Genomic DNA, 13,064 nt, shown 5'->3' on the forward strand with positions numbered 1-13,064 from the left:
GGCATGAAGAGTTAGAAAGGTTCCCTCTGTCTCTTCCAGAAGGGTTAGGGTTATCTGGCATGAAGAGTTAGAAAGGTTCCCTCTGTCTCTTCCAGAAGGGTTAGGGTTATCTGACATGAAGAGTTAGAAAGGTTCCCTCTGTCTCTTCCAGAAGGTTAGGGTTATCTGACATGAAGAGTTAGAAAGGTTCCTTCTGTCTCTTCCAGAGGGCCAAGTGCTCAGGCCGAGTATCCTCATCTCTCCCCCAGAGGACTCTGGGAAGGCCGACGGATCCGCTCTTCATCAGGACAGCCGAGGACGCAAGCAGAGTGTGAAGTTTGCTCTGGACGTGGAGGAGCTGAAGCTGCCTCGGTGCTTGAGCGATCCGGGGCCAAACAACCTGCTGGAGGAGGAAGAGCTGCTTTAGCAGAAGCCCTGAGGGGGTTTATTTTAGAAGTGTTTTATGCAGTGGAAAATTATTAAACTATTCTTTCTAGTGATCTGTGTTGTATGTGTTATTCTGTTCTAGGCATCCAGTGATAACATGTACACTGTAAAAAATAAAAACCGAAAATGTACTGGCAATTTTTTACATTATCCAGTACATTATCCAGTGATTTTATGGAAATTTCCATTAACCCATTTATGATCATGCTTATCCGTGACTCTTGTGTTCAGATTTTGGACGTGTGCGGGCGATTAATCAGGATTAAGGCCCTTTAACACCCGGCGCATAACGGAAAAGCAAATATTTCGCGTCCAAACCATTCACATCAGCCGCAACACGAATTTGGAACGTTTCAGAGCTCCAAAATTCCGAAACATTCGCAGCGACACCTGAGAAAACACTTCCACGGACACTTCCTCATACTTATTTAAAAGACCGAAAAGAATGTTTTAAGTCTTAAAGAACAGAGAGTCTGAAGGGGAGTCTGCTAATCTCTACAGGAGCTAAAGCTTTATCATGGCCGGTTCTGCATTTACTTTCCTAAGTAAAGGGACCGTTTAAATAACAGTAACATTAGCAGCGCATCTGATGAGACTAACACACACTTCAGGAACCAATCAACACGGAGCAAGTGTTTCCAGTTGATCAAAATTTAAAAATTTCAGTGCCACAGTCCTACTGATGGCAACACATTCACTTTCCATAATCGCTGACACATGGTTTAGAAACAAAATTATTAAGTTATTGCTTTCTGTAAACACAGTACACTGCAAAAAAATCCTCTTTTTACTCAGTATTTTTGTCTTGTTTCTAGTCGAAACATCTGAACATTCTTAAAACAAGAAGTATTTACTAGACAAGCAAAAGTAATTGTCTTGTTTTGGGAAAAAATAACTCAAAGTTAAGAGAGTTTTTGCCTAAAATAATCAAAATAATCTGCCAGTTGTTACATGTATGCCTGTCTTGTCTGTGTTGGTTTAGCTTGTGTTTCTCCCCAGTTCAGTTCATTCGGTCCTTTTCCTTCACCTGCACCTCGTTAGCTCTGTGTATTTAAACCCTCAGTTTGCCCTCAGTGTTTGTCAGTTCTCGTTTGTATGTAGATTGAGGTTTCTGATTAAATACCTGTTTCCTGTTTTCATTCGTCTCTGTGCGCTTATCTACTACACACATCTGTAACACCAGTGGGGTAAGAAAAATAATCTTGTTTTCTTTTTGATTTAAGATTATTTTTCTTACCCCATTAGCATTTTTCCCCAAAACAAGACAATTTTTACTTGTCTATTAAATGTTTCTTAATGTAAGAATCTTTAGATATTTTGACTAGAAACAAGACAAAAATACTAAGTAAGAAAAGCATTTTTTGCAGTGTAGTAAACACAGCTCCAGGTGTACAGCTTTAACTAGACCTACAGCTGTAATCTGAGAAACGCCACACCTGGCACAGGTTAATGTTGAGTGAATAGCTCTGACATCAACTGGACATTTCATCACTTTTGTGTCCTTGTGTGTGATTGGTTGAAGCCGTTTCTGTCGCCGCTAGAGTGAAAAAAAAAAGTACATCGAAACTGAAAAATGTTTTTTTTTCACAGCTGCACATTCTTGTTCGGTTTGGAAGCGATCATTACACAAACAGCTGATCCAAACATAAAACCATAGCGTCAAAATCGTGTCCAGTGTGAAAGGGCCTTAATGAAGGCAGTTTGTTTTGTATGTCGTCCTGTAGCAAGCTCATGTTTATGTGATGTTTGACCATCTCTGTTACCGTACGTGCTTTCAGTGATCAGATCTCAGCGTGACCTGCTCCTCTCGTGTTCTTCCCCTGATGCTCCTCATGAGCGTCTGGAGTGGAGCGTGACCTGCTCCTCTCGTGTTCTTCCCCTGATGCTCCTCATGAGCGTCTGGAGTGGAGTATGACCTGCTCCTCTCATGTTCTTCCCCTGATGCTCCTCATGAGCGTCTGGAGTGGAGCGTGACCTGCTCCTCGCGTGTTCTTCCCCGTGATGCTCCTCATGAGTGTCTGGAGTGGAGCGTGACCTGCTCCTCTCGTGTTCTTCCCCTGATGCTCCTCATGATTGTCTGGAGTGGAGCGTGACCTGCTCCTCTCGTGTTCTTCCCGTAATGCTCCTCATGATTGTCTGGAGTGGAACGTGACCTGCTCCTCGCGTGTTCTTCCCGTGATGCTCCTCATTAGTGTCTAGAGTGGGGCGAGACCTGTTCCTAGCGTGTTCTTCCCGTGATGCTCCCCATGATTGTCCGGAGTGGAGCGTGACCTGCTCCTCTCGTTTTCTTCCTGTGATGCTCCTCATGATTGTCCGGAGTGGAGCGTGACCTGCTCCTCTCGTTTTCTTCCTGTGATGCTCCTCATGATTGTCTGGAGTGGAACATGATCTGCTCCTCCCGTTTTCTCCCCTTGATGCTCCTCATAAGTGTCTGGAGGGGAGCGTGACCTGCTCCTCATGTGTTCTTCCCGTGATGCTCCTCATGAGTGTCTGGAGTGGAGCGTGACCTGCTCCTCTCGTGTTCTTCCCATGATGCTCCTCATGAGTGTCTGGAGTGGAGCGTGACCTGCTCCTCTCGTGTTCTTCCCATGATGCTCCTCATGAGTGTCTGGAGTGGAGCGTGACCTGCTCCTCTCGTGTTCTTCCTCTGATGCTCCTCATGAGTGTCCGGAGTGCAGCGTGACCTGCTCCTCTCGTGTTCTTCTCGTAATGCTCCTAATGATTGTCTGGAGTGGAACGTGACCTGCTCCTCGCGTGTTCTTCCGGTGATGCTCCTCATTAGTGTCTGGAGTGGGGCGTGACCTGTTCCTAGCATGTTCTTCCCGTGATGCTCCTCATGATTGTCCGGAGTGGAGCGTGACCTGCTCCTCTCGTGTTCTTCCCGTGATGCTCCTCATGAGTGTCTGGAGTGGAGCGTGACCTGCTCCTCTCGTGTTCTTCCCGTGATGCTCCTCATGAGAGTCCGGAGTGGAGCGTGACCTGCTCCTCTCGTGTTCTTCCCGTGATGCTCCTCATGAGTGTCTGGAGTGGAGCGTGACCTGCTCCTCTCGTGTTCTTCCTCTGATGCTCCTCATGAGTGTCTGGAGTGGAGCGTGACCTCCTCCTCTCGTGTTCTTCCTGTGATGCTCCTCATGAGTGTCTGGAGTGGAGCGTGACCTCCTCCTCTCGTGTTCTTCCTGTGATGCTCCTCATGAGTGTCTGGAGTGGAGCGTGACCTGCTCCTCTCGTGTTCTTCCCCTGATGCTCCTCATGAGTGTCTGGAGTGGAGCGTGACCTGCTCCTCTTGTGTGTTCTTCCTCTGATGCTCCTCATGAGTGTCCGGAGTGGAGCATGACCTGCTCCTCTCGTGTTCTTCCCGTAATGCTCCTCATGATTGTCTGGAGTGGAACGTGACCTGCTCCTCGCGTGTTCTTCCGGTGATGCTTCTCATTAGTGTCTGGAGTGGGGTGTGACCTGTTCCTAGTGTGTTCTTCCCGTGATGCTCCTCATGATTGTCCGGAGTGGAGCGTGACCTGCTCCTCTCGTGTTCTTCCCGTGATGCTCCTCATGATTGTCCGGAGTGGAGCGTGACCTGCTCCTCTCGTGTTCTTCCCCTGATGCTCCTCATGAGCGTCCGGAGTGGAGCGTGACCTCCTCCTCTTGTGTTCTTCCCGTGATGCTCCTCATGAGTGTCTGGAGTGGAGCGTGACCTGCTCCTCTCGTGTTCTTCCTGTGATGCTCCTCATGAGTGTCTGGAGTGGAGTGTGACCTGCTCCTCTCGTGTTCTTCCCCTGATGCTCCTCATGAGCATCTGGAGTGGAGCGTGCCCTGCTTCTCTCGTGTTCTTCCCGTGATGCGCCTCGTGAGCATCTGGAGTGGAGCATGACCTGTTCCTAGTGTGTTCTTCCCGTGATGCTCCTCATGATTGTCCGGAGTGGAGCGTGACCTGCTCCTCTCGTTTTCTTCCCGTGATGCTCCTCATGATTGTCCGGAGTGGAGCGTGACCTGCTCCTCTCGTGTTCTTCCCGTGATGCTCCTCATGATTGTCCGGAGTGGAGCGTGACCTGCTCCTCTCGTGTTCTTCCCCTGATGCTCCTCATGAGTGTCTGGAGTGGAGCGTGACCTGCTCCTCTCGTGTTCTTCCTGTGATGCTCCTCATGAGGGTCTGGAGTGGAGTGTGACCTGCTCCTCTCGTGTTCTTCCCCTGATGCTCCTCATGAGCATCTGGAGTGGAGCGTGACCTGCTTCTCTCGTGTTCTTCCCGTGATGCTCCTCATGAGCATCTGGAGTGGAGCATGACTTCCTCTCGTGTTCTTCCCCTGATGCTCCTCATGAGTGTCTGGAGTGGAACGTGGCCTGCTCCTCTCGTGTTCTTCCCCTGATGCTCCTCATGAGCATCTGGAGTGGAGCGTGACCTGCTTCTCTCGTGTTCTTCCCGTGATGCTCCTCATGAGCATCTGGAGTGGAGCATGACCTCCTCTCGTGTTCTTCCCCTGATGCTCCTCATGAGTGTCCGGAGTTGAGCGTGACCTGCTCCTCTCGTGTTCTTCCCCTGATGCTCCTCATGAGTGTCCGGATGCTCCTCATGAGTGTCTGGAGTGGAGTGTTTCACCTGCTCCTCTCGTGTTCTTCCCGTGATGCTCCTCATGAGTGTCTGGAGTGGAGCGTGACCTGCTCCTCTCGTGTTCTTCCCGTGACGCTCCTCATGAGTGTCTGGAGTGGAGCGTGACCTGGTCCTCTCGTGTTCTGCCCGTGATGCTCCTCATGAGCGTCTGGAGTGGAGCGTGACCTGCTCCTCTCGTGTTCTTCCCATGATGCTCCTCATGAGTGTCTGGAGTGGAGCGTGACCTGCTCCTCTCGTGTTCTTCCCCTGATGCTCCTCATGAGTGTCTGGAGTGGAGCGTGACCTCCTCCTCTCGTGTTCTTCCCCTGATGCTCCTCATGAGTGTCTGGAGTGGAGCGTGACCTCCTCCTCTCGTGTTCTTCCCATGATGCTCCTCATGAGTGTCTGGAGTGGAGCGTGACCTCCTCCTCTCGTGTTCTTCCCGTGATGCTCCTCATGAGTGTCTGGAGTGGAGCGTGACCTCCTCCTCTCGTGTTCTTCCCGTGATGCTCCTCATGAGTGTCTGGAGTGGAGCGTGACCTGCTCCTCTCATGTTCTTCCTGTGATGCTCCTCATGAGTGTCTGGAGTGGAGCATGACCTGCTCCTCTCGTGTTCTTCCCGTGATGCTCCTCATGAGTGTCTGGAGTGGAGCGTGACCTCCTCCTCTCGTGTTCTTCCCGTGATGCTCCTCATGAGTGTCCGGAGTGGAGCGTGACCTCCTCCTCTCGTGATCTTCCCCTGATGCTCCTCATGAGCGTCCGGAGTGGAGCGTGACCTGCTCCTCTCGTGTTCTTCCCGTGATGCTCCTCATGAGTGTCCGGAGTGGAGCATGACCTCCTCCTCTCGTGTTCTTCCCGTGATGCTCCTCATGAGTGTCTGGAGTGGAGCGTGACCTGCTCCTCTCGTGTTCTTCCCGTGATGCTCCTCATGAGTGTCTGGAGTGGAGCGTGACCTGCTCCTCTCGTGTTCTTCCCGTGATGCTCCTAATGAGTGTCTGGAGTGGAGCGTGACATGCTCCTCTCGTGTTCTTCCCCTGATGCTCCTCATGAGTGTCTGGAGTGGAGCGTGACCTGCTCCTCTCGTGTTCTTCCCCTGATGCTGGGGATTGATTGTTCCTGATCGATTGCTCCTGTCTGTCTGCCTGCTGCTTCTGCCACCACAGTGTTTGTAGCTCTGTATAGCTGTGTTTGAATCTCTATTTGATATATTTTCTTTGTAATTTACACTGCTAAATATAACTTACTCATCACCATATAGTGTTTAATATAGCCTATCAATTTAAATTTGACATTACTAGCTTTTAATCTAAATCACTACCACACGTTAGCTTTTCGCTAGCCTGGTAGCTTTCCATCCCAGCATCCAGGTCTCCTGTTTTCTGAGTTCTATAGACAACTGTGGTGAGTTGGATTATTAAAAAGACTCCATCAGACAACTGTGGTAAGTTTTGGATTCATCAACAAATACGGTAAGCCATGTCTTCTTCTCCTGTCATTGTCACTTGCACTGCATGCTACATGTTTAGCATATCTATCTCCGTTGGCGAACAGGGCTTCACATGTGATAAATGTAAGGAATTAATCAGGCTGACGGAGAAGATTTCAGATTTAGAGACACGCATCCAAGCTTTATGTGAGAGTAGTGAGAATGTAACAGCTTTAGATACTGCTTTGGATGTGACTAGCTTAGTGAACACTCATTGTTTGGTTCCGGCTGAGCCCGCGCAGCAGGGCTGGGTGACGATGAGAAAGCATAGTCGCGGATCAAAAAACCGCTCTTCCGTTCCGATTAGAACATCAAACAGGTTCTCCCCACTCAGTGACGCACCCACTGAGGATCCTGTTGAAAGTGCCCTAGTTATTGGCGATTCTATTACACGGAATGTGAAAATAGAGACACCAGCCACCATAGTCACATGTTTACCGGGAGCCAGAGCGCCTGACATCAAAGCAAATTTAAAAGTGCTGGCTAAAGCTAATCGTAAATTCTCTAAGATTATTATTCACGTTGGCACTAATGATGTTCGACTTCGCCAGTCGGAGATCACCAAAATTAACATTAAAGAGGTGTGTAATCTCGCAAGTACGATGTCAAAAGCCGTATATTTCTCTGGACCTCTCCCCGCGAAAAGGAGTGATGAAATAGTTAGCAGATTATCATCACTCAATGGCTGGTTGTCTAAGTGGTGTCTGCAAAATAACATAGGGTTCATAGACAATTGGAAAAGTTTTTGGGGCAGACCTGACCTGTTGAAGATGGACGGCATTCATCCCTCCTGGGCTGGTGCTGCTCTTCTCTCTAGTAATTTGGCACATAGTCTTAGAGCTAAACCTTGACTCACTGGGGCCCAGGTCAGGAAGCAGACAAACTGGCTAAACCAACCGTCTGCTAGCTGTCTCACGTCACCAAAGTCAGCTAAATCCCAGCACATAGAGACTCTTTCACCTAGATATTATCACATAGAGACTGTGTCTGTTCCCCGAATTAGTAAATACAAAAAACCATCAAAACCATTCAACAGTAAAAATTTAATTGATGTCCAACAAATAAACAACAGATATAATACGGATGAACAATTGATAAAGCTTGGGTTGCTGAATATTCGATCCCTTTCGCCAAAAACGCTTGTTGTCAATGATATGATTATAGATCATAACTTAGATGTGCTGTGTTTGACAGAAACCTGGCTAAAACCTGATGATTACATTACTTTAAATGAGTGCACCCCCCGAGATTATTGTTACAAACATGAGCCACGTCTGAAAGGTAAAGGGGGAGGTGTGGCTGTAATTTATAATAATATTTTCAGTATTACTCAGAAGTCTAGTTTCAAATATAATTCCTTTGAAGTTTTGGTGCTTTATGTAACACTGTGTAGTGTAAATGATAAATCCCTTCTGACATTTGTGTTGGCTACTGTATACAGGCCACCAGGGCACAATACAGACTTTATCAAAGAATTTGCTGGTTTTGTATCGGAGTTAGTATTAGCTGTAGATAAAGTACTAATTGTTGGGGATTTTAATATCCACGTAGACAATGAAAAAGACGCATTGGGATTGGCATTTAGAGACATTCTAAACTCTATTGGAGTTAGACAACACGTATCAGGACCCACTCATCGCCTTAATCATACTTTAGATCTAATAATGTCACATGGAATAAATGTTGATACTGTTAAAATTCTGCAGCAGAGCGATGACATCTCAGATCATTACCTAATATCATGTATACTTAATTTACCTAAGGCTGCAAAGCCATCCCCTCGCTTCAAATATGGCAGGACGATAACCGCTGCGACTAAAGATTGCTTTGTACATAATCTTCCTCATCAGTTCCATCTCCTCAGCATTACAGATAGCCAAGATGAACTTGATGCTGCAACCGAAACTATGGACTCTATCCTTACTAGCACTTTAGACATAGTTGCTCCCCGGCGCTTAAAGAAGATTAAAGCAAATAATCCAACGCCGTGGTACAACGAGCACACTCGGGCCCTTAAAACAGCAGCCAGAAAAATGGAGCGCAGCTGGAAGAAAACAAAACTAGAGGTTTTTCGCAATTTGTGGAAAGAGAGCATGATTGCATACAGAAAGGCCATAAAAACTGCTAGATCTGCTTATTTCTCATCTCTTTTAGAAGAAAACAAACACAACCCTAAGTATTTATTCGATACAGTGGCTAAATTATCAAAAAATAAAGCTTCAGCTTCTGATGTTTGTAAACAACACAGCAGTAATGACTTTATGAACTTCTTTACTAGTAAGATTGATAATATTAGGAATAAAATTATAACCATGCAGCCGTCTATTACAGTATCACTTCAGACAAAGCATTGTAGGGTCACTGAGGAAAAATTACACTCATTCACTGCTATAGGAGGAGAAGAACTGGCTAAACTTGTAAAATCATCAAAATCAACAACATGTATGCTTGACCCTATACCGACTAGGCTATTAAAAGAGATACTTCCAGAGGTCATAGATCCTCTGCTTAATATCATTAATTCATCTTTGACATTAGGATATGTACCGAAAACTTTTAAGTTGGCTATAATTAAACCACTTATTAAAAAAACACAACTTGATCCTAAAGAATTAGTCAATTACAGGCCAATCTCGAATCTACCGTTTCTATCAAAAATACTAGAAAAGGCAGTGTCTTCACAATTATGTTCTTTTTTAGAAAGAAATGGTATATGTGAGGATTTCCAGTCAGGATTTAGACCGTATCATAGCACTGAGACTGCTCTAATTAGAGTTACAAATGATTTACTCTTATCATCTGATCGTGGTTGTATCTCTCTATTAGTGTTACTCGATCTTAGCGCTGCATTTGATACTATCGATCACAATATTCTTCTGAATAGAATCGAAAATTATGTTGGCGTTAGTGGAACTGCTTTGGCATGGTTTAAATCGTACTTATCTGACCGTTATCAGTTTGTAGCAGTAAATGAAGAGATGTCACACCGATCACAAGTTCAGTATGGGGTACCGCAAGGCTCAGTGTTAGGACCGTTGCTTTTCACCCTGTATATGCTACCACTGGGAGATATCATTAGGAAACATGGCGTTAGTTTTCATTGTTATGCTGACGATACTCAGCTCTATATTTCCTCACGCCCGGATGAAACCTACCAATTCACAAGATTAACAGAATGCATAGCTGATATAAAAAATTGGATGAATAGTAATTTTCTGCAACTTAATTCAGATAAAACTGAATTTTTAATTGTTGGACAGAAAAGCTCCACAAGTAGTAACCGAGAATACTGTCTAACACTTGATGAGTGCTCTGTCAAGCCCTCGTCGTCAGTGAGGAACCTGGGTGTGCTCTTTGATACCAATCTTTCATTTGAAAGCCACGTTTCTAGCATCTGTAAAACCGCATTCTATCATCTTAAAAATATATCTAAATTACGGCACATGCTTTCAATGCAAAATGCTGAACAGTTAGTACATGCGTTCATGAGCTCAAGGCTAGATTATTGTAATGCTCTACTGGGTGGTTGCCCTGCTCGCTTAATAAACAAACTCCAGCTAGTCCAAAATGCAGCAGCTAGAGTTCTTACTAGAACCAGGAAGTATGATCATATTAGTCCAGTTCTGTCAACACTGCACTGGCTCCCTATTAAACATCGCATACATTTTAAAATCTTGCTTATTACTTACAAAGCACTAAATAGTTTAGCTCCCCGGTACTTAAGCGAGCTCTTAACGCATTATACCCCATCACGTCGATTGCGGTCTCAAAACTCTGGCCAGTTGATAATACCTAGAATATCTAAATCAACTGCAGGCGGTCGATCATTTTCCTATTTAGCTCCTAAATTGTGGAATAGTCTTCCTAGCATTGTTCGGGAAGCAGACACACTCTGTCAGTTTAAATCTAGACTAAAAACACATCTCTTTACTATGGCATACACATAGAACATTTTTAACTTTCATTATTCAATTCAATTGACTGATTGTTAGGCTGCATTAACTAGGTCAGCCGGAACCGGGAACACTTCCCATAACACCTGATGTACTCGTTACATCATAAAAAGAGTGACATCTACGCTAATGTTAGTCTCTCTGTTTATCCCGAGGTTTATCCCGGATCTGGGCCCTGTCCGGATCGGATGGTGGACCTGCCTGGACATGACCAATGCATCCTGGAGTGTCTGCTGAGCCGTGTCAAATGGTGTCTCCTCCGAATTTGCCTCACTGGCACGACATGCTCAAAACCCGTCTTCGGCGCAATAATTCCGATCTTTCATGTATTCATACTCTTGTGTAATTGACGCCCCATCCTAAATAAATCTGTCTCTTCCGTGATACCCTGAAAATTTTGAATAATCCGATCTAATATGATTTCCGACCTGTAAGGTTGCCAGAATAATAATCTTACACGGTGTGTTAATAGGCCAGAGGAGAACTGGCACCCCGACTGAGTCTGGTTTCTCCCAAGGTTTATTTTTCTCCATCATGCCCCGATGGAGTTTTGGTTCCTTGCCACTGTCGCCTTTGGCTTGGCTTGCTCAGTTGGGGACACTAAAAATATGATTAAAGTTATTCAACTTATTATACAAATAAAATATATGAATTAGGTCTTATTTAATTCTATAAACTATAATACTGATCTGCCAACATTGTCGCTATATGATAAATTAAAATAAGCTGATAACATCACTGTTTTCTCCAGTACGGCTGTACAGCCAAATCTAATTTTGTCGCAATATTACCCTGTTTGACACTGTGAAGCTGCTTTGACACAATCGTGATTGTAAAAGCGCTATATAAATAAAGTTGATTGATTGATTGATTGATGCTCCTCATGAGTGTCTGGAGTGGAGCGTGACCTGCTCCTCTCGTGTTCTTCCCCTGATGCTCCTCATAAGTGTCTGGAGTGGAGCGTGACCTGCTCCTCTCGTGTTCTTCCCCTGATGCTCCTCATGAGTGTCTGGAGTGGAGCGTGACCTGCTCCTCTCGTGTTCTTCCCCTGATGCTCCTCATGAGTGTCAGGAGTGGAGCGTGACCTGCTCCTCTCGTGTTCTTCCCCTGATGCTCCTCATGAGCGTCCGGAGTGGAGCGTGACCTCCTCCTCTCGTGTTCTTCCCGTGATGCTCCTCATGAGTGTCTGGAGTGGAGCGTGACCTGCTCCTCTCGTGTTCTTCCCGTGATGCTCCTCATGAGTGTCTGGAGTGGAGCGTGACCTGCTCCTCTCGTGTTCTTCCCCTGATGCTCCTCATGAGTGTCTGGAGTGGAGCGTGACCTGCTCCTCTCGTGTTCTTCCCGTGATGCTCCTCATGAGTGTCTGGAGTGGAGCGTGACCTGCTCCTCTCGTGTTCTTCCCCTGATGCTCCTCATGAGTGTCTGGAGTGGAGCGTGACCTCCTCCTCTCGTGTTCTTCCCGTGATGCTCCTCATGAGTGTCTGGAGTGGAGCGTGACCTGCTCCTCTCGTGTTCTTCCCCTGATGCTCCTCATGAGTGTCTGGAGTGGAGCGTGACCTGCTCCTCTCGTGTTCTTCCCGTGATGCTCCTCATGAGTGTCTGGAGTGGAGCGTGACCTGCTCCTCTCGTGTTCTTCCCCTGATGCTCCTCATGAGTGTCCGGAGTGGAGCGTGACCTGCTCCTCTCGTGTTCTTCCCCTGATGCTCCTCATGAGCGTCCGGAGTGGAGCGTGACCTCCTCCTCTCGTGTTAATCCCGTGATGCTCCTCATGAGTGTCTGGAGTGGAGCGTGACCTGCTCCTCTCGTGTTCTTCCCGTGATGCTCCTCATGAGTGTCTGGAGTGGAGCGTGACCTGCTCCTCTCGTGTTCTTCCCGTGATGCTCCTCATGAGTGTCTGGAGTGGAGCGTGACCTGCTCCTCTCGTGTTCTTCCCGTGATGCTCCTCATGAGTGTCTGGAGTGGAGCGTGACCTGCTCCTCTCGTGTTCTTCCCCTGATGCTCCTCATGAGTGTCTGGAGTGGAGCGTGACGTGCTCCTCTCGTGTTCTTCCCGTGATGCTCCTCATGAGAGTCTGGAGTGGAGCGTGACCTGATCCTCTCGTGTTCTTCTCGTGATGCTCCTCATGAGAGTCTGGAGTGGAGCGTGACCTGCTCCTCTCGTGTTCTTCCCGTGATGCTCCTAATGAGTGTCTGGAGTGGAGCGTGACCTGCTCCTCTCGTGTTCTTCCCGTGATGCTCCTCATGACTGTCTGGAGTGGAGCGTGACCTGATCCTCTCGTGTTCTTCCCGTGATGCTCCTCATGATTGTCCGGAGTGGAGCGTGACCTGCTCCTCTCGTGTTCTTCCCGTGATGCTCCTCATGAGTGTCTGGAGTGGAGCGTGACCTGCTCCTCTCGTGTTCTTCCCGTGATGCTCCTCATGAGAGTCTGGAGTGGAGCGTGACCTGCTCCTCTCGTGTTCTTCCCGTGATGCTCCTCATGAGTGTCTGGAGTGGAGCGTGACCTGCTCCTCTCGTGTTCTTCCCCTGATGCTCCTCATGAGTGTCTGGAGTGGAGCGTGACCTGCTCCTCTCGTGTTCTTCCCCTGATGCTCCTCATGAGCGTCCGGAGTGGAGCGTG

The 13,064-nt window shown here is 47.1% G+C and overlaps 1 protein-coding gene across 1 annotated transcript in view; it reads left to right on the forward strand.

The window, feature by feature from the left end:
• slc9a1b (solute carrier family 9 member A1b) overlaps window positions 1-479 on the forward strand; it is a 31,239-nt gene extending 30,760 nt beyond the window's left edge. The window contains exon 12 of the mRNA XM_067424990.1: window positions 207-479. Coding sequence (XP_067281091.1) covers window positions 207-406 — 200 coding nt within the window. The 3' untranslated portion in view covers window positions 407-479. The remainder of the gene's footprint in view (window positions 1-206) is intronic.
• Window positions 480-13,064: the final 12,585 nt, after the last annotated feature.

This window comes from Pseudorasbora parva, chromosome 19 (genome assembly GCF_024679245.1).
Source record: "Pseudorasbora parva isolate DD20220531a chromosome 19, ASM2467924v1, whole genome shotgun sequence".
In the NCBI taxonomy this organism is placed as follows: Eukaryota; Metazoa; Chordata; class Actinopteri; order Cypriniformes; family Gobionidae; genus Pseudorasbora; species Pseudorasbora parva.